This window comes from Podarcis cretensis (genome assembly GCF_951804945.1).
Source record: "Podarcis cretensis genome assembly, chromosome: 3".
Classification (NCBI taxonomy): domain Eukaryota; kingdom Metazoa; phylum Chordata; class Lepidosauria; order Squamata; family Lacertidae; genus Podarcis; species Podarcis cretensis.
In genome coordinates, this window is record NC_137172.1 from 86,238,269 (window position 1) to 86,260,344 (window position 22,076).

Genomic DNA, 22,076 nt, shown 5'->3' on the forward strand with positions numbered 1-22,076 from the left:
ACAATAAAATTTAAAAAATAAGACTTCAGCCTCTGTTGATCTGTAGGAAAAATGTGCTACCACTAGTGAATTGGTACAGATTTTTTCATCTGATCAATTTCATCTGAAATCAATTTCAGCTATGGACACTTCAACTTCTCTCATATGAACATATTTGCATTCTATTAAAGCAGTAGAATTGGTAGCTATTTCAATGTCAATGAAAACAGGAGATGGGAACAAGGGGTTATTACTTACACCACTGTTAGGTTAAGCCAATTCATAGAAATGAGGTGCTAGTCAAAGCCAGCTTGTCTAACTGACATGTGCCTCTCCGCTGGCTTCCTATCTATATGTAATTCCGACCAGCCTCTTTATCTGATTCTACAAGTATTACTGATGCCACAGCATTATCTGATTTGGCCTGTTTTCCCAAGAGCTCTGATGAGTATATATCTTACACTAGATGAAAGAAAACAAGATTAGGTTGATCCTCTTCTGACATCCTCCGTGTCAGCAAATTCCATGGAAATATTTCTTTCTGATCTCTGCAAAACCAATGTAGAAGTCATGTAATTAAAAGCACACATGTTGATAATTATTGAAAATTGAAGCACTGTTTCCCAGAACAACAAAGGTTTAAGTCAGGGGTCTGCAACCTTTAAGACAAAAAGAGCCACTTGGACCCGTTTCCGAAGAAGAAAAAACTGGGAGCCGCAAAACTCGTCATTATAAAAATAACTTTTTTGTCACTTTTTAAATTATTTCTTTGTTTGACCCCTTTTTGTGTGTGTGTGTTCTTCACTCCCCTTCAAAACAGTGACCAGCGTACATGCCCCCTTTCAATGCAGTGACCAGCGTACATGCCCCTTACAATGTAGCGGGTGAGTGGGCGGGAAGGTGACGTCGGGACGGTGCGTGACTAACGCACGCACTGCTCCCATGCGACGTCACAGCCAGTACAGCGCCCGCCACAGTGGGGAGTGTCAGGGCGCACAATGCGCCTCCTCCCCTCGCTAGTATCCGCCCCGGAGCCGCGGCAAAGGTGTAAAAGAGCCACATGCGGCTCCGGAGCCGCGGGTTGCAGACCCCTGGTTTAAGTAAATAACCAGAACACTCATGTACCTACCACATAAAATGAGACAAAAATTCACTGCCTTGAAGAGTTACGCAATATTTTCTTCATACTGTTGAAAACAACGTAAACACTAACCTTTTAATTTTTAATTTTCCCCTTTACTTTTATCATCTTGGGTGTACGATATATATCCAATTTTACATATGAGAGTGGCTTTTGGTGATTTGTGCATATTGTATGCAAAAGGATGCTGAGGTAGTGTAGTGTTGGTAAAATTATTATTGCCAGGCTCATTCAGTCATGAATTTGCAGCATTTACCGAATGAGATGCTTTAAAGCAATGTAGTTATTTGGCTGCTTAAAAAAAAGTGTGAACTGCTTACTGTTAATAATACTGGTTGGGTATATGTTTTGTTCTGGAACAACTTTTATTAGCCACATCAATGAAGAAACCAGGTTTTGTTTGTCCTGTTCTGTTTTCATGCTTGGAACACCATGAAATCAGTGTTCTTGTAATATTTCCCCTCACCCCCTTTTTGCATCTAATCTCTCCTGGTTCCACTTTACTGGAATTCTGCACAGATTTCCTTGTGGGGGGATGAAGAATTTGAAGCAGTGCAAGTCAAAAATCCATTCTGTGTGCCAAACCAGCAAATTCCATTTGTTTATTTCTCATACTTCTTTCATTTCACTCGTATGCAAATATCTAAAATAGCAAGTTTGCTATGTTGATTTCCCTCTCATCTTTTGTTACCAAGTTAGCACAATCTACCATAATTTTTGAACTCTCAATTAAATAATGTGGAACAGAGATGGGAAGATTTCAGGCTTGTAGGATCTAATTTGCTTTTCTACTAGGAACCCTGTGGTACATGTATTTAGGAGAGCGTGTGTACTTAACACATGACTCTAAAACTTGATTATGAGAGGTGAAAACTTTCGCAGAGAAGCAGTCAAGCATCACACTATTGTGTGCCTAAACAGGTTGTTCACATCACACCGATGGTTTATTTGGGACAACCAATAGAGTATGCATTTATAACAAAACAAAACAAAAAGAATCATAAGTCATATGTTGGCTAATATGGTGCAGCATAAACATAAAAGCACAGGTGCATTTAAACTCACAACTTAACACATTTATACTCCCAGCCTAAAGAAATCAGAGATGCTTATCTCCAATATAAATAAAGCAGTGGAATTATGAAATTCCTAGAAAACAGAGAAAGATCGCAAAGTGCAATCTCCTGTGCTTGGAGAGGCTCTTGAAGCTTTTTATTATGATATGCATGTGAAACAGCATGCATGGAAGTGCAAAAGTATTTGCCTGAGTATGTGTGAACCAGAGAAAAGTCAGGTAAAGCGTTCTCCCATTACACCCCAGATACCACTGTTCAGAGCCAGGTGTACTCTAGTGCCTCTGGAGGGTCGACCTCCTCGTAGGATTAAGAGACAGGCTGCCTCTGAGCACATGCTCAGTTCAGGAATTGGGCCAAGTTACAAAGTGAAGCTCAGAGACATTCCTTACATAAACCCACTCCTGGTTTTATCCCCAAGCTTTTTTGTGTTAGAGCATTCATTCTGTTGTAGTCAACGGAATAGAGCTATTGGTCATGTTGGGAGCGTGTGGTGCCCATAACAATCTCTCCTGTTTGCAAATGTGCCATCAGGTTGCCATCAAGCAAGTTGGCAATCTTTGTACTAGGAGATCTTGCTCAGCCTTCCCCCAAGAACTGCTCACCAATAAAAATGTACTGCTCATCAATAAAAAGCATGTTCTACAATCAGTAAGTAATTGGCCGACCCACCCTTAAACTATGTGAAATCTCCAAATAGGTTATTATGTGATGTTCATGTCACTTACTGATGGGGTGGAGTGAGATCTCACAAAACATCTGAGTCACCATGAGAGCCAAGTACTTTTTCCTGAAAAGGAAGTAGACTGAAATGCTCATGACCTATTACAGTTCAGTAGCAAATTGAATTGGCCTGAAAGGAAACATTGGCCAATGTTTATTTTTCCACCACAATCCTGAGACACCAAGTGTTTCCTAAACCCCACAGGTATTGTTCACGTTCATAATAGATATTTATTTTTAGAGTGGGGGCACAGATCTTCTAAGAGAGAAAAATGCCACTGGTTGAGTGAGGATATTCTGCTTAGGTATTCAAGAGCCTAGGAGCCAGTGGGTTGGATTTCAGTGGGACCAACTTAGTCTGAACCCATAAACCTTCATATGACCATTTCCCTAATGGAAATAAGGCTACAAAGAAGAACTCTGTGCTTGATTTTTCTCCTTCAACTGGGGCAAATAAAATGGTGAAGCAGCTACAGAGCTTAAGAGTGGCAATGGAGAAGGAACCAGGGTATTGAAAACTACAATAGTGCATGGTAAGCTGCCTGTTCGCAAGTTAGACCTTGGTCCATGCAGGCTGTCTCAGTATTGTGTATAATAAATGGCCACAAACTAGTTTCAGGTGAGGTCTTTTTTAGCTGCCTCTGGAGATGCAGGGTGGGGATTGATCCAGAACGTTCTGCATGCAAAGCATCTGTTCTGCCACTGAGTTAAAGCCCTTCCAGCAATAATGCTTCACAGTTGCATGGCACATACTGAGAGCTCAAAGTGCTTTATATCCGTAATCCTTATTCAAACAGCTCTGTTAGGAAAGACAACAGCATTAGCCTTGTATTGCAGATGTGAGGCTCAGGATGGAGAAAGAGTGGTTTTCTGTGGCTCACAGCTACTTCTACCAGGGAAAGCTTACTGAATTCATTGAAACTACAGCACTGTGATAATGATGGAAATTTGAGAAGTAATAAGACCTATGTTTAGGAGACAAGCATAGCACTGGCTAACTGCAAGCCCTTCTCTGCTCTGTTGTTGTTTAGTCGTTTAGTCGTGTCCGACTCTTCATGACCCCATGGACCAGAGCGCGCCAGGCACTCCTGTCTTCCACTGCCTCCCGCAGTTTGGTCAGACTCATGTTTGTAGCTTCAAGAACACTGTCCAACCATCTTGTCCTCTGTCATCCCCTTCTCCTTGTGCCCTCCATCTTTCCCAACATCAGGGTCTTTTCCAGGGAGTCTTCTCTTCTCATGAAGTGGCCAAAGTATTGGAGCTTTAGCTTCACGATCTGTCCTTCCAGTGAGCACTCAGGGCTGATTTCCTTCAGAATGGATAAGTCTGATCTTCTTGCAGTCCATGGGATTCTCAAGAGTCTCATCCAGCACCATAATTCAAAAGCATCAATTCTTCAGCGATCAGCCTACTTTATGGTCCAGCTCTCACTTCCATACATCACATCTCTGCTCTGTAGTTTCCCCCAAAAAGATTTGTTAAAGTGCCTTAGGATTTACAGTGTCACTATTAATCTGGCCTTATTAAATTCCTCATGGAGACTAGATGTCAGTTGCACCAAACCATGTTGTCCTGTGTATGGTTGACAAGTCAGATAAGATTGCAAGCATCAAACTGAACATTAAATTCAGAGGAAGAGGTTATTAAGAAAAGATCAAAATAATATTATTTTCACTATGCATTTGCATGTTTTTGGTCTTCATAATCACTGTAATTAGATTAAGTGCCTAATTAATATTACAGACAGAGGGTTTTTTTTTCCCTTGCGAAAAACGCTGCAAGAACAGAGACAGAAGAGGATAACATGGTGAGATTTTAAGCCACAGAGGATAATGGTCTTTACTGATTAGTTCAAGAGAGGAGCTTCTACATCTTACAATAGTTTAGGAGAGGCTGAGAGGTGCAGTTGGAGAAAAACTGGTAATGATTAGGTGGATGAAAGCCTTTTCTGAGGGCAGGAAAGCTACATAGGAAAATAGAAATTATGAAGGGAGGGAAGGAGAGAAGTATGAAATTGTGACAAATGTTGCATGTGAGAATGAAAGCCAGAAATTGAAAATATTTGTATGGACAAAAATATTAAATATTCTGCAGTGGGAAACTTGGGGGGAAGCTACAGTTTTGTATGGTCTTGCCAAGTCCTTTTAGTGACTAAGGAACTTGTTGAAGAGCTAAGCATTTTAATTGTTGCCAAAACTGAATATGGCCCTGTTATTGGAGGCTGCAATCTGGTACCAACTTACCTGGGAGGAAGTTACACCAAACTGTAAAAAAAAAAAGAATAATACATTGTTACTGGTTTGGAAGTTCCTGTGCAGATGGCGTAAAAATAAACAAATATTTTCCCACATGTTTTCAAATTTTCAAATAAAACTAAAAGCCCTAGCATTCAATTTTATTTTATTTTTGGTTTTGTTTTATCCAGGTCAGGATGAGATCCCGAAATCAAGGTGGAGAAAGCTCATCCAACGGGCATTTCTCCAAGTCAAAGACCATTATAAGCAACACAGAAAACCAAAACCTTCTGGAAGATGCAAAGAAAAAGAACAAATCTAACCGGAAAGAAGATGAAGGCTCAGGCTCAAGCAACGTCAAGCAGCACAGCAGACTGCCAGGTCCTAGTGAGCGGAAAAGCAAGAAATCAATAGATCTTTCTAAAGAGGATCTGATTCGTCTCCTTAGTATAATGGAAGGAGAACTGCAGGTATATCAGAAATTCTCTGCCCCTCTATTTTTTTGAAATATTTTTTGCTTCTATGCTATAGAAAACATTTGTGCCTTGACATATATAACACAGAGTTCGTGTGTACATGTGCCATATAACCCAACCATTTTGAAGTCATATTTCTGGGCTCCTTTGGTAGGAAGGCCTTATAAAAAATTAACAATGAATGAATGAATGAATGAATGATCTTAGGGAGAACACTTGGACTCTCCTTCAAAGGCATAAAGTCCCAGTTGACTTGGAAGAAAGGAGAAGCTGAGTCTCCTCTCTGAGGTCAAGAAAGATTGAAGGCCAAACTACATCCCTGTGATCTCTGTAAAGGAAATGAGAGCCCAGGTAGTCAGCATCTAAGTCTGTATGACTCCATCTGTCTCATAACAGCATCCAAAAATCACTAATTAGGAAAGAAAGAAAAAATCCCATTGTACAAGACAGCATCACACAAACAGAACAGGGAAGCCTTTTGCCAGAAAATACACAGAAACATATAATACTTCTCCGCCCAACAAAAGCAGTACTGAAACTCAGCACCTATTATACCAGCATTTGTTGATATTCTCAGGGGGAAGGAGCTATTGAAATGAATAGACTGAATGATCCACAGGGTGGTTGTGTGTCTGTTTTAAAGAAACTATTGCCCCCCAAACCTCCCCCCCCCCCATGATGACTCCATGATGTCAAATCAATGGATAGAGTGGCCCAGATGATAATAAGCAAAAGGTGAAGAGTCTGGCAGGACGGCCCAGCTATTGCAGTAACCTAATACAGTGGTACCTCGGGTTACAAACTTAATTCGTTCAGGAGGTCCGTTCTTAACCTGAAACCATTCTTAACCTGAGGTACCAGTTTAGCTAATGGGGCCTCCTGCTGCCACTGCACCACCAGCAAGCAATTTCTGTTCTCATCCTGAGGTAAAGTTCTTAACCGAGGTACTACTTCCAGGTTAGCGGAGTCTGTAACCCGAAGTGTTTATAACCCGAAGCGTTTGTAACCCAAGGTACCACTGTACATTGTAGCATGTTATATATGCTTTTCTTTTCCTTTGCTGTATGCAGTCAACTCCTTGCTCGGTGTTTTGAATTATGGCGCTTTAACCATAGTCTTTTCTCTCTGGGTCTTCCTATACGAAGAGCCAACGACTGACTAGCCCTGCAGCTGTTTTTAGTGTTACACTAATGCCAGGCATCTGCAAACAAATCTTTATACATTTTGCAGTGATGAAACAGGGAGGGGCTAGCTTTCCTATCAGAGTTTATCCTGTTGTGGAAGAAGGCAGCTGGATTTTTATAACGTGGTTGAAAAATTCACTGAAATGTTTGACAGACTGGGTGAGGGGAGGTAGGGGGCAGGAAGAAGCACCACCTGACCAAAATAGATAAGGAAAGGACCTTTCGAACACATGAGGCACGAGATAGGAGAGGAACCTCCTGCTAACAACACAAGCGCCACCCAGATACCTCTTCAGATATCATAGGGCTCCAATTCCCATCAGCCCCAGCCAGCACAACCAATAGCAGTCCAGCAGCATCTGGTTGAACTAGCTACCTCATTCCCCTTCCAAAATAAACGAAACCAGGCTAATCGACAGCAGGGATTTTTCTTTGCTAGCAGCTACAAATGGAAGGATAAGGTAAAGGTAAAGGTACCCCTGCCCGTACGGGCCAGTCTTGACAGACTCTGGGGTTGTGCGCCCATCTCACTTAAGAGGCCAGGGGCCAGCGCTGTCCGGAGACACTTCCGGGTCACGTGGCCAGCGTGACATCGCTGCTCTGGCCAGAGAATGGAAGGATAGTTTTGCATTAAACAGTCATCATGTCACAACAGAAGCACTTGCTAGGGCAATGCACACGATGTGACTGATTTAGTCATAAGCAGGGGTGCCTGGTAAGGGGGGTAGGGGAAAGCCCCCCAAATATTTTAAATGAAGTGGCCAGGCCTCTTCAAAGTTCTGTGGTGGTTTCTCGCAGCCCTACCTGGTAATGCCAGCAATTTAATGCTATTCCATTGGCCTATGGCCCTTTCCTACGGTATAATCGCTATGCCATAGTGGAGCACCTCTGCTTCCTTTGCTGTGTGAGGGAACGCGTGTCTGTGTGTGTGCTCAGAATAAAGGAAATCTGACACATAATGCCATTCATCACATACCTCTGTGTTCTTGCATTGCCTATCAATAGATATCAATAGATTATCAATAGGCTGGGATCTCTTGGTCTTCTTTTCAGGTGCAGGCCACACGGCTTTTGCAAAATATATGCCTTCTTAAAGAGAACAAATGCAAAACAGCCAACTTCAAAAGGATTTGCCTTTCTAGTTTTGTGTGTATCTGGTTTAAAGGCTCCACCTGTTGGCCAGCTCAAACGGAACAAGTGCTGCACATCAAAGTACTGCTGTTCCTGTCTTTTGCTCAGTAGGCATTTAACTTGATTTTCTTTTTAAAAAAATAACAATTGACATCTTTAAGAATTCCATTAGATTCTTGCCAAACAAGTGTGTCGTTGGGCATATTCCCATCAGATATCAACATTTTGCAAATAACTTTGCAAATTAAATATGTGGCAATAAAAAATGAGGGACAATTTGCGTTCTTAGTTATGATGCTGCCACCAAAATTATGTGGGAACTAAATTAAGTCCAAAACCCATTTTACTGATGCATCTGTTTACCACAAAATAGATACTTGTGCTGCTCTTCTTAAGTGATCAGTCAGGGCTTTACAATAGCGCAGGCACAGGAAACCTGTAAGCCTCTGGATGTTCTTGAACTCCCAATTCCTGTCAGCCCCAACTAGCATGGGCAATAATCCGGAATAATGGGACCTGTAAATTAACAACATCTGGAGGACCACAATTTGCCATTCCTGCTGTAGATGAAACTAGGCCTGGATGGTGTGGAGGGGAGAGATTTTACAAAGGGGAAGGCTCCCCCACTGAGAAGGCTCTCTCACATGACACCACATTGCAAGCAGCAAGCCTCAGCCAGAGGTTGTAGAGCCAAGAAAGCACAGCCAGTTTTATGGGGAGCTAGGCCTTGAAGTGGGCTTCACTACGCTATGACTTGTGAACGTTCCTTGCACATATAAACAATGGAATAACTCAGTTGGTAGAGCATGAGACTCTTAATCTCAGGGTCATGGGTTTGAACCCCACGTTGGGCAAAAGAGTTCTGTGTTGCAGGGGTTCGGGCTAGATGACCCTCGAGATCTCTTCCAACTCTACAATCCTATGTTTCAAAATACAACAGGCCCAATCCTTTTCTGGTTACTACTGTTTGCAACTCAGTATGACCTCTTGGTACTTGTACACTATTTGTGTCTTCTACTCTGGTATCTGTATCCAAGCAAGACATGGACCACCCAAAGCTTGCCTTTTTTCCTGTCTCCTGTGTGTGTTTATTCAGTGATTCATTTAGGTAACACTGGCTTGGATCCAAGGAAGCATTTGAGAGAGTGGATGGCGCTTTCACTTGCGCAAAGGGGTGGTGGTCTTGGATTTCTGCCGTTTCCTCCACACAGCTGCAGCCCCCAGGCCACATCAAATGCTATTCTGGAGTATGCCCCTAACTCTCAAGAGAAGCTTCTTTCTCGGGTGGCGGGGAGGGGATGAGGCTGCAGGAAAGCCTCTTTCCATGAGCAGAGCAGAACTCACAGTTCCCAGGCTCTACACCTCTCTGTGAGAAATTTGATTCTTAATCTAAGGGCAAAGCTAGACCTGACTATGTTGTTAGATGTAATCAGTTTGACAAGGCATGTCTGTGATTTTTGGTTAGCAAAAATGTAAGCAGGGATGGTGACTCTGTCAATTTCAGTTTCTCTCAGTTTCTCAGTCTTTAAGTTCCTTTATCCACCTCTTTTTATTTTAATATCTTTGTGAAAATTCACCAGCATTTTAGTGCAAATTTCTCCTTATAAACACACTTGCGTTCAGTTTCCTCTAATACAAAAATGCATTGCAAAAAATGTGTATCTTATTTTCAGTAATACGTGATTTTTTAAAAATGCATTCTTTACCCCCAGTACATGCTTTTCTGAACATGGCTTGGCTGCAGAAATGTATTGCAAAATTCAGAGTTGTGCAAATTTTGAACGGAAGGCTGCATTTTGGTTCCCATGTGGTTTTGGGAAGTATGAGTTAGGTAGATTCACCTTTCAGTGAGAGATGAATCAGTTTTTTCCACCATCCCAACACAAGAGGCCCTGAGCTGAAACACGACCAGAGTGTGGAGGAGGAGGGCTTTAACCCTTTGCCCCTGCTGCAATCCTGGTTGGAATCAACACACCACCGCTAGCACTTGCAGGTCACAAAGGGAAGAAAGCTCCTGGTGCCAAATTTTGCAAATTTATTTTGTTTAAAGCATTTCCAAACCACTTAATATTTCAAAATTTCTAAATAGTAAGTTCTATGTACAATATAAAAACGATGCCTTTTAAAACCAAAGTACAGCTTAACACCAAGGAAACAGTGTAACAACATACAGAAGCAACTAAAACAGAAATTCAAGGGATTCATACATGGAAGTCAGGTTGCTCAGAAGGGAAGGTGGCCCTCAAGCTGCAGAATCTTCCCCACCCTTGCTCTATCCACACCTCCTGAACTTCACAGCTGCAGTAGTTGTTCCCCCACCCAGTTTTCCATGTTCACTGTGAGAATTGTGTCCTCCCCCCAATTCAATGGGATGGCAAAGAAGCTGCACTGCTGCGGGAAGCTGGATAATCTGAAGGACAAAACAGGCAATATATTAAGTTTTCAATGTGTATGGTTTTTTTCCTTTTAACAATGCCAGTTCATTGGGATTGGAAACTCAGGATTAAAGGATTGCCCCAGAGCCTTGTTCTTCTTTCCTTCTTCTTCTTCCTTTGGTCTTGGTCAAATGGCTGCAGGCTTTACTCAGCATCATAACACAGTTACTCGACTTGAGCACAACCAACAGATCCCCATGGGCATCCTTTCGTCTTCCAGAGAGCCTCCAGTAATCGCTGGAAAAGAGAATAACACTGCTCTGGTTCCCCTCAGCAACTCCAGCCGCTGATAAACCTGATGGACACAATATCTGCAGATGGCTAAATTTGGCCATGAGAGCATTTATAATAACTGGCGAGGGCAAACTGCGAGTCAGCTGGTTTGTCCATTGTGATGCCTTAATTCCTGAAGCATGTAAGACATATCGCAACACACTTTGATCTGTGTACATAATCTACATTGACCTTTTGATTTTGCTTCTTGTAATGCCAAGGATCACAGAACCGTAGGCTTGCGACTAACCTTCCCCTTTGGTGCGATAATACAGAACAAGGCTCCCTTTCAGTGTCAACAAAACAAAAAATGATATCTTTCAGCCCTTAAAAAGTCTGACAACATCAAGCAGTGTATATAGTTAATTCCTGGTCATGGGAATTTGCTGTCCCCAGGCCAGACTACAGATAATGAATTATGTCAGTGAAAAGGCTCTGGTGGCCGGTTCTTTTCACAGAAAAAGTGACATCATCTGTGCAGCTCTCTGGCAATAAAGCCGAACCAAAAGCTATATGGCAGGAAATAACAGACAGATGTCTTCCAGGGCGCATTTGATCTGTTTCAAAGCCTGATGTAAGAAGTAACAAAGTGGGGCTCTGCTGCATTGCCGCGGTTCTCGCCTCCTCATTTTGTCTTCTGAACGTCTGGAGGCAAAGCCCCCAGCCCCACTGGAAGTGCAGTTTATATATATAGTTGCATGCACATGCACACACACACTCACACACACACACACACAGAGAGAATAATATAATAGGCTCACTGGTTTAGATCAGCGGTCTGTCTGGCCCAATATCCTGCCTTTGACATCAGACTTTATTAGTTGCTTGAGGGTGTGTGCAAGCCAGCACAGCATTATTATGTAACAGAGTTAGTCCATTCATTGAATTGGTATAACTGGTACTTCACTGGGCTATTCATTTGTCTCTCCTGAATAAGCAACAGGGATGTTGTTGTGTTGCTGATACATGGGAAAAAGTTTTAACTGTATATTTTATCTTTTAAAAAGACATCTAAGTAGTGGGGAGTGCCTGGTGCTGCCTGGGAATCTGTAGAAACTAATTTTTTTTTAATGGATTGTGTAATTTGTGAGTTTGGATATGTCACACCAAAAACCGGGCAAAGTCACAACACAGTTTGGTCCTCCATCTTGATTAAAAATGGTGCCCAGCACCCAAACTTTGATGAAGACTATGACCCCTGCACCTCGTGAACCCTCATGCTGAGTTTGGTGACAATATCTTGAGAGGCATCCAACAAATTGTTTCCTGCTTGGCAGGGGGTTGGACTCGATGGCCCTTGTGGTCTCTTCCAACTCTATGATTCTATGAAATGGACAAAGTCATATTTTTGTCCACTATCTTGATTCAAAATGGCACCCAGAAACCAAACAGTGACAAAGCCTGCCACCCGCACCTCAGAAACCTTGATGCCAAACTTGACATTGTCATCTCGAGAGGTGGGTAGACAGACAAGCAAACCACTTTCCAAATTTATAGTACAGTACTTAACCTGAGGTACCACTGTAGATGCAAGTGGAGAACCTCAATCCTAGGGGCTGAATGTGAGCCTCGAGACCTCTTCATCTGGCCCTTGAAACTCTCCCCAGGTCACATCCCTCACAGATCTAGCTCCATACCCAGAATGTTTGTGACTGGCTGGAATATGTCCTTGAGGCCTTATAATGCCTCATGACTAGATGGAGGATGGAAAGCGGCCTTTGTGAGTGTGTACGGAAACTCACATACTGTAGAAAAGAAACATCTGCATGTTTTTCTCTGCCTGCATTTGCTTCTGGCAGACCCCAGAAAGTTGCTCAGAAACAAATACAGCCCTCAGGTTGAAAAAGGTTTCCTACCCCTGTTGATGGGCTCCTTGGATTTTCTTGATGGCGGCAGCATTCCAAAGGTGGAACCCACCACTTAATTTCCCACAAAGCCCTGGGATACCCAATATATTGTCATTTCAGTGTATTGTGAGAAATTAAAATGGAGACTCGTGGTCCCAGTTTCCCATTGTGAAGTGTCTAGGGCAGGTTTTGGTGGTGGTGGACCCTGTGGGGAGTCCAGAGGCCCTAGCAGCTGCCCCAGGATGCTGATGCCGGGCCTGTATTGCATGTAGATATGTTGTCAACATGGATGATGAACATCTGAAAGACACATGCCATACTAGCCAGAAATTGCCAGAAACTGAAGAGAACTTTTCTTTTGGCTGTGAGAGATAACGTTTGCAGCTGCCTAAGAACAGGCACCTGAAATCCTTTAGAGGGCTACCTTGTGAGTTTTTATTTATGTTCTTTGTCAGGCCCAGTGCACAGAGTCCTTTAAAATTTAGAAAATGTACCACTGGTATGACCACAACACTGCACTGGGGATCCATGACCTTATCTTATTTCTGATCCTAGTACGCAGCAGCTGTTGCACTATTAATAAACTGAATGAGGAATACAGAGTGCTCATGTCCAGAGTTTGACAGTTATGGGTGTAGCATAATCAGAAGAAAAAGTCTGGACTTAGTAAACTTTGATCCCCTGTTTCATGGAGCCTGTAGTCATGTACCCCAAGCTGTGCACCATAAAGGCTCAAAGAGCCATCTTGGGAAGTTAATAACATCCAGTAAATCTCGAAAGATTTCATGAAGAACTTTATTTATGAGTGGTGCTATTTGTCTTTAGCATTGCTAAGCTCCTTCCATGTGCAATGGTCATTATATAATTGAAATAACAGATCTCTTTTAACAGCAGAGTTCAATTATTACACGGCACATTAATCAGCTAGGAAACAAAGTTGTTGGTGGCTAAAAGTCAATGATGCTTTTAAGCAAAGAAACAGTTGGGCTTCATGAGCATCTTATACTGAACCTAAAATTAACTAGCTAATGGGGTGTTGCTTCCACCCAGGGAATGCTCAGATTGCTGATGGTTAAACAATTATGGATGTGTTGTGAATCAGTACTTTTAACCCAAATAAATACTACAGCAGCATCCTATGCAAAGCAGGTATGCCAGAGCTTTGAAGACAACATGCTAGGGACTAGGAATGCCCCAGAAGTATTTGCTTTCCTGGATCAGACCAGAGGCCCATCTAATCCAACGTTCTCTTTCTAACAACAATCAGTAAACCTTCTCTGGAAGCCCAGCATGCCCAGGTTCTTTCAACTAGACTACTATAATGTGTTCAGTGTGGGGCTGCTCTTGAAAGCTGTTTGAAAGGCACAATTAGTTCAGAATGCAGCAGCTAGATAAATAGCTACAAGGAGTATATAATTTCAGTTCTTTATGAGCTCTACTGGTTGCTGATCTCCCCTAGGCTTCCTCTTTCTCTGGGGCCTTCTGAGGCTTAAAAGACATCAGCCTGAGTCTGGAGGCTTGAAACATTGTCCAAGCCCTACCCTTACTTAGCTGAAACCAATCTTGGCTGACAGGGCTACTCATGAGTAAGCCATGAGTTTAACAGCTTCTTCCCCACAGCATGGCAAAACGGTGATAGCCATTCCTTGTTGCTTGTTCTCAGCTTCTGGTTTTCTGAGGTAAACTGCATCCAAAAATTGAGGTTTCATACAGCTATTATGGCAGTCAGTAGATATGGCCACTACAAATATGTTAAATCCTGTTTTTCAAAGCCTTGAAGCTGGCATCAGTGATCAGCCCTTGGGTCTGCAGGCTTCTCAGATGAGGAGCAAGAATGGGAGGGGTCTCAATGGGGTCTCCTGTGTAAACTGCTTAGAGACTGCTGTCATTAAGCTTTATACAAATTGTTGAAATAAAATGAATGAATGAAAGGAGTGGGACCCTTCCCACACTAATGATCCTATTGGAAGTGGACATCCCTGCCCCATCACTGGAGGTCCCCACAGCAGCTGCCTTGGTTCCTAGAGGGCTCTCAGATGCCTGGCTACCACCCACAGGGCCTCAGATGAGGAATTCAGAACTGCCCCCAAAGTGCCCAGCTTATGCATGGACACCATTGGATACAGCCTATAGTACGTCAGCAGTCGAGAATGCTGCTATTTCATTGTTTTAGTAATTAAATAATAGTAGTAGTAATAATATTAATAATATTGTCAATTTGCAGGCTCGAGAAGACGTGATCCATATGCTGAAAACAGAGAAAATAAAGCCTGAAATTCTGGAGGCGCACTATGGCTCTTCAGCTCCAGAGAATGTCCTCAGGATATTGCACAGGGATGCTAACCTTGCCCATGAGAAATCAACAGGGGAAGATGTCTATGAGAAGCCAATTTCAGAGGTAAGCACCTTTCAATTTACTTTAGGAACCTTGAGTCAGGATGTCCTTTTCATTTTGACTTGCATTTGCAATTTGCTTCACAAAATACCACGACTGAAGGCATGGGCACATCCCCAACCTTGAATGTCTCTGTTTTCCTCTCTTGCACAACATGTGGCAGTGGCAACACTTGCGTACGTAGATACCTAATCTGATCCTCTATAGTGATAGTGTGTTAGCGCTCAACACATTGCATGTTTGCAACGTTTCCAAGAATTAAAGCAGACTTTGAGGCTGTGATTGGAGAAACACATGCCTTTGAGTAAGAGAACACAGTGAGAATTACCTCTGAGGAAACATGCATGTTCTGAATGTGGAACCAAGGGCAACAGTATGTTACCATTTGCAAATTCCACCGCAGCACAACACACCAGTGACCAAACCACTGTGATATCTGTATGTTATCCTGTGAAGTTGACTGTGTTTGCTCTCAAACAGGGATGGAGAACACCAAGCCCAGGAGCCAAATGTGGTCTGTTGTCCTTGAAAGCATGAGCCCCAGGGATGCTGTAGGGTTTGGGGTGTGTGAATCACCCTGTGTTCCAAATCCCATTTAGTTATTCCACATAAACTTCTAGACTTCTGATTAACTTGCTGACTCTATATAGTGGATGACTATTATTACAGAATGGGTCTCTGTGATAGGCAGAGACGCCAAAGGAAGACTTCTTTCCCATTTTTTTAAAAAAGAGAGGAGTAACTGTTAGCTGTCATTGAGAACATTGCTATAGTGATCATGAAGTATAAAAGGGCAATCACAACTAATCTTCTTAAACTGCTCTGTACAGTTTAATTCTGAAGAGATTTAAGAGTGAGCCTTTAAACCTCACTGAGAATCTTCCCTTCCTTCACACTGAAATCTCTCTTCTCCTTCCAATGAAATCTGAAATAGTGAGCCAAATAATCAGTCCCTTCCTTCAATCTAAACTCTCATCAAAATCAAAATGTCAGTAGCTCCTTGCTGAAGCAACTTGGTATTGTTACAATTTTAACTGTCATCCTCCTCCTTTACATTTCATCTGTCATGGGCAAAGCTAATGGGAATCAGTGGTGTTTATTACTAGGGACTGCTTATAGGCAATGAAAGAGGCCATGCCACGTTTACAGTAATGCAACATCCTTGTTCAGCAGATGTACCAATGTCAGCCAACAATGTAGTTAACACAGTCCATTTTATATTTCAACCAACCAGCTGGACAGACTGGAAGAGAAGCAGAAGGAAACATACCGGCGCATGCTCGAGCAGCTCCTCCTGGCAGAGAAATGCCATCGGCGCACAGTTTACGAGCTGGAAAATGAGAAGCATAAACATACAGATTACATGAATAAGAGCGATGACTTTACCAATCTCTTGGAGCAGGAGCGTGAAAGGTGAGCATTAAGAGACAGCCTGTTGAATAAACTCTGCATTTCAGGGGTTATTCTGATGGGAAACAACGGGTTTTTCAAAGACATTTTTCAGCAGAACAGCAGAATTCCAGATATCAGAGATATTGTAGGGGGAAATTAACATTTTTAATCCTAGCCTCCCATATACTGTTTCTCACCACTTATTGAACTTTTCTACCCAACCAAAACCTATTGTCAGCTCTCTTGTACTGTTGAATCCGTATTACAGATATGGGAATAATTCGTTCAAGGCTGCAGAGCTAGTCCAAGACTTAAAAAAAAAAAAAATTAAAAAATTGGGAACAAATATACAGTCAATTACAGTTCCTCTCTGTTGCTGTCACACAAACCCTATGTCCAGCTGTATTAGTAGTAAAAAAATAAAACATTAATTCAACCGCTGCCCATTTAAGAAGTGTACCAGTTTCCTGTGGGTCTGGGGTGATCTATATGTATGTTCTTTCTTTGTTTCAAATGACATAAAAGTGGACCACATAGTCCAACACTTTTTCACGTCTGAGGCAGAGTTGCAAATGACACCCCTACTTATTCAATAGTTTCCACAGCCAGCCAAATTATTTTGGCACCCAAGAAAAGAAAATCCCACATATGCCTCTTTCCCACCCCCACCCCCTGACAATAAAACTACAATAATAAATTAAAGAACTAACAACTGGGTGCCCTTTCATGATACCCAAAATCAGATGCCTGAAGCAGCTGCCTCACTTAGGACCGGCCCTACACACATTTTTATATAATGAATCCAAGCCTTACTGATTCGCTCTGTGATTTCAGTGTGAATGTTTCAACATGCAAAGATACTCTTGGAGAAATAGTTTGGATTGGTATGTGCTAAATCATGATCTGGACATATGTTTAGTCATTGAAAAAAATAGTTCAGGATGCACACTGGAAACATCAGGTAATGTCAATTTCAATATATAAAGAGCAGCAATCTGAATAATCTCTAGGATAACCAGTAAAAGAAACTAACTGGTTTATCCTAGTTTATCTGCTGTTTTGGTAGTGGTGATGGTACTCCATAGGGAATATATAATATATAGGGACTTATATCAGTTTTATAGCACAGTCAGTCATGGTTTCACCGAAAGAATGCTGAGAATTGTATTGCGATGAACTACTGAACATTTTATGGGGCATCTTCATGACATCATGAGAAAAACATCCTTCTATGTTTTCCCTGTTTAGTTTCTATTCCCCATCCATAGCTCAGAAGATTTTACTTTTTTGAAGACAATAGGACAGCTGCACACTTTCCCCAGGCATAGATGACCAATCAGACAGCTGTCCACATGTTTGGGCTGGTTATAGCCTGTATAAGATGTTCTAACGATTCTCTCCTCTGAGGTCTGTCTCTCCTCTCTGTGAATCATCTCTATTGCTTTTATCTCTCCCAATTCCAAATAGCAGTGCTTTTATATCAGTTTCCATTAGAGTTTCCCCTGATGGGAGTCTACTTAGCTTGAACTACCACGGCTTTCCTCTAATTGCTTTGCAGTGGCACCAAGATTATGGGTCAGGGACAAAGCAAAAACAGACACATAATTCCAAAGTACGTGCAGAGTTCAAGTGGAACTAAGCTAGAAAGTGTTTCTCTGTGTTCACACATTCAGTGTTTGATTTTGATTTTTTCATAGTCTCTTACAGATGGACTGTCCTGATTGGTTAAAGCAAATCACTGAAAATACAGGCAACTGATGAAATATATGACATCAGTTTTCCTGTGTAAACTACAGTTCCCATAATTCTTCAAGGGAAGTCATGTGCTTTAAATGTGCAGGGCCAGTGAGGATGTGATGGCTAGGGAGGAACAAATACACAATGCTCACTCTCCAGCCTCACAGTTGTGAGAATATGTCCCCAAAGGGCCTGAAAGTGGAAACACTCGCTTTCAGTTCTTGGAGCCACTGTTTCAGAAGCCTTGGAAAACAAAATCAATGGAGCAACACTCTTCCATATATTTCTCTGTATACAAACTGCTGGAGTTATTTAGCCTAGCATAAACAGTTAGTTTTTACATAAGGCTTCTTTGTAGGTTAAACTGCTGATAGTGATTGGATGTTGGAATTTTCTTAGCTCATTGTCCTCAAAGTTCTCTTCTCCAGTTGAAACAGCAGGGCCCAGATATAGAGAAACTCTGATTAATTTATCCCAATACAGAAGTGTACACACACACACACACACACACACACACACACACACATAGTGATACCTCAGGTTACATACGCTTCAGGTTACATACGCTTCAGGTTACAGACTCTGCTAACCTGGAAATAGTACCTCAGGTTAAGAACTTTGCTTCAGGATGAGAACAGAAATTGTGCTCCGGCAGTGCGGAAGCAGCAGGAGGCCCCATTAGCTAAAGTGGTGCTTCAGGTTAAGAACAGTTTCAGGTTAAGTACAGACCTCCGGAACGAATTAAGTACTTAACCCGAGGTACCACTGTATACATATATACACACAATGTTATCCTGCTTCAGTGCTAGCATCACAAATATGGTCTTTGTTAATGCTCCTGGTTCCACCCCCTCTGAAAATGCACGGCTATAATTGTAGATATACGCAAGGGATCCTCGGACCCCCAGATCTTCCTCCTATGAAAACTTTCACTCTTCTAATGACATTTTCTGCTCTCCATCCCAGCACCCCCAGCAAAGAAAGAACTGGCGAGTTTCTCAGTAGCCTGTGATAATACATTCCTCTCTGCTTCAGTCATCCTGGCACTGAGATGCTCCTTGGCTGCTCTTCTGGTGATGTAATGCTGGGACCGCATCACCTGCAAAGGAAACTGATCTGCATCTAATAAAGAGCGCAGGCCTCTTGAATCAGAAACGGGAGCACTGATGTTAGCGGATTTCAAACATCTCTCTCGTACCCCCCACCCCCCCTTTGTGCTTTTGTTATTCAGGTTTCCTTCTCTTCCCTTTCCCATGAGAAGCCAGCCCCAAGCCTTTCTTCCCAAAATGTTTTCATTTTGCTCGACTTTATTTCATATACATGAGATGCAGAGCGACTGTGGAGGTCTAAATTCAGAGAAAGGCCTTCTCCTATGATGGGCTTAAAATCTGCAGACTTCTCTCTCTGGGTTTGTGTGTTAAACAGAACGGTTGCTTTAAAAAAATTACAGCAACAGAGAAAGAAAAGGCTACACTAGTGTCATTTTGTTGTCGACTGGTTGAAACTTTGTCAGAGCATGTAGGCCGAGATTTAAACCGCTGCTTAGACCCACGCAAGTGTGTTAACCCAGGAATCGAGACAGATTGTGTGTTAGCCCAGATGGAGGTGGGTGCCAACTCCCATCAGCCCCAGCCAGCGCGGCCAGCAGTAGCTGACCCTGATGTTGTAGCACAAGCTGCTTTTGAAAGCTTGGTTCCACATAGGCAGTGCCTGGAGAGGGGTAGCTCCCCATACAAACAGCTCCCCACACCCCATTGCCGGACTCATGTTGTTTCTTGACAGAAGGGCATTTTTTATAGGATTGTTTCATACAGATAGAGCAATGCCATCCTGTGTGGGCTGAAGGCTTCCTTCCAGGCCACTGGAGTTCAGCTCTCTCCTCCTTTTCTGGGGAGGGTTCTGTAGCAGTTCCTCCCTAACACTTGTCTTTCACACTCACCACCGTGCAGCCCCTTTTTGGAGGCTTCCACCTTGGCTTCCACCCCCTCCTCTGTTGCAGGAACCACACACCTGGCCTGTGAGTCAAACCAATTGGATTTACTTTAGAGAAACCTAAAGTGGGGCAAAATTCACCTTCACATAATATACTTGCCCCTTTCTGTTGCCCCCTTTCTTTCTAGTGCCTCCACTGCTGTTTAAAAGCATTGCTGGGAGGCAATAGAGGCAGAAGGTGCTGCTCTTCAAGAAAAACGAGTCCCCTTGGGCCCAAAAAGCTAATTTTATGGTTCTTTGTAATCTGATCATAATTGGTAATTTCTAATAGCAATACGCTTATAACAATATTTGAAGACCAAAAGCCGGAAGGTTGTTTCTTATATTAGGCCTACTCAGAGTAAACCCATTGGCTTTAATGGATGTGACTAACTTGGGTCCATTTATTTCCGTGGTCTACTCTGAGTACAACCTAGTAATTTGGATACAATCCAGAATTTTCATCTCATACAACATGATGGATTATATGTAAACATAAAATCTGTCACTTTAATTGTGCAAAGTGGTGTTTTTTTTAATGTTCAGATACATTTTCTGAAGGTTTCAAACATTCATTAGTTTTTCTCCCTTGATTCTAAAGCTATGATCCAGAGCAGGGGTGGTGGGTGAGGGTGAGCAGGACAGCACTATTGGGAATTTATAGCATTGCAGTTATTACTCTTCTCACTATACAGTGATTAAAATCTGCAAGAACAAAAGAGCAGGCGAATCAGTGTAATACTCTGAGAGTTCTGGCATAACAAATCCTCTTTCATAACTGCTGCATATCACTGTTATTTCTACAACACTGATATATATATATTTCTACTTTTCTCAGGGATACTGTTGATATGTTGAATTTCTTGAATTAAAAGACAATAATTTAAATGAAAGGGATGATCTTGGAAAAGACACCCACTAATTTCATTCAAATGTTTTCTAATTTCCATAATGAATATTTAGAAACTGGTAAATGAAAGGAAAACAACAACTCCTGATCCAGTTGTTCTTACTTCCAGCCGATCTTTAAGACAGCAGTTTATAGACGCTACTAAAGACTGGATGGAAATGGTTTTGAGCTTCTGTATGGGTTGAACAGCTTTTAAGATAGAGGAGGGATAACTAGATAATTACAGCCACATGATAACTAGACAGGGAGAAAGGAAGATGTCAAGACACCGCCTCAAAATAGTTTTGCAGGAGGGGACCACAGCTCAGCAGGATAGCACATTCTTTGCATTAAGAATTCCCAGTTGCCAGGTTCAGCACCAAGCATCTCCAGATAAAAGGATAAAGTGATGGGAAATACTCCCATCTAAGAACTTGGAGAGCTGCTGCCAGTCAGAGAATACAATATTAGTCTAGGTGGACAAATAGCCTGATTTGGTATAAGTCAGCTTCTTGTGTAGTGAGAATTATGGCCTGCCTGATCTCATGCTGAAAATAAAATCTATTGAGCTTCCTTTGGGTTATAAATTACAGCCAATTCATCTAATATTGTGAATGTTGTGAACACTTCTCTAGTGGAGAGTGAGTTGATAGCTTTAACAGGAGCTGAGAGTAGCCCAAGGATATTGCACTACAAGTTCCATTGACCTCAGTATGACTTACCGGTACTTCTGACTAAACATGCCTAAGATTGCCTGGTAAGAGCGTGATGTATGATTTTGCAAAATAAGTATAAAAAGGAAATGGATTTAGGCAGTTTCAGAACACCACAACTATTTCTCTGTGTGTTTAGCATTAGGATTGATTTAGTGCCAAGTAACATAAAAGCGCATGCAATGTGGCTGACATTTGAAAAGGTAAAACAGCTTTGATTTTATCTAGAACCAGACAGATCATACAGCTTACAAAAATAAATAAATACATTGGTAGGGTTCTGTCATATTATGATTTGTAACTAACAGGGGCGGTTGTGGATATTGCAGGGGGCTAAACTAGATGACCCTCACACTGGTGGAGGATCAGGGGTCCGGGGGGAGTGCACCGCCCCCGGTGGTACGATCCCGGTGGGGTGTCATCACGGCTGCCCCCCCCCGCGTTGGGGGGCGGCTGCCACACCCCTGTGGGTGGTGCGTCACA

The 22,076-nt window shown here is 42.3% G+C and overlaps 1 protein-coding gene across 4 annotated transcripts in view; it reads left to right on the plus strand.

Annotated features, from left to right (window-relative positions):
* The window catches only part of FILIP1 (filamin A interacting protein 1), a 79,870-nt gene that overhangs the window by 32,272 nt on the left and 25,522 nt on the right, over positions 1 to 22,076 (plus strand). For all 4 annotated transcript variants that reach the window (XM_079970390.1, XM_079970392.1, XM_079970391.1 and 1 more), the window contains 3 exons: positions 5,342 to 5,620; positions 14,721 to 14,894; positions 16,126 to 16,304. In XM_079970390.1, coding sequence (XP_079826516.1) covers positions 5,342 to 5,620; positions 14,721 to 14,894; positions 16,126 to 16,304 — 632 coding nt within the window. Of the gene's footprint in view, positions 1 to 5,341; positions 5,621 to 14,720; positions 14,895 to 16,125; positions 16,305 to 22,076 lie in introns of those variants that run through there.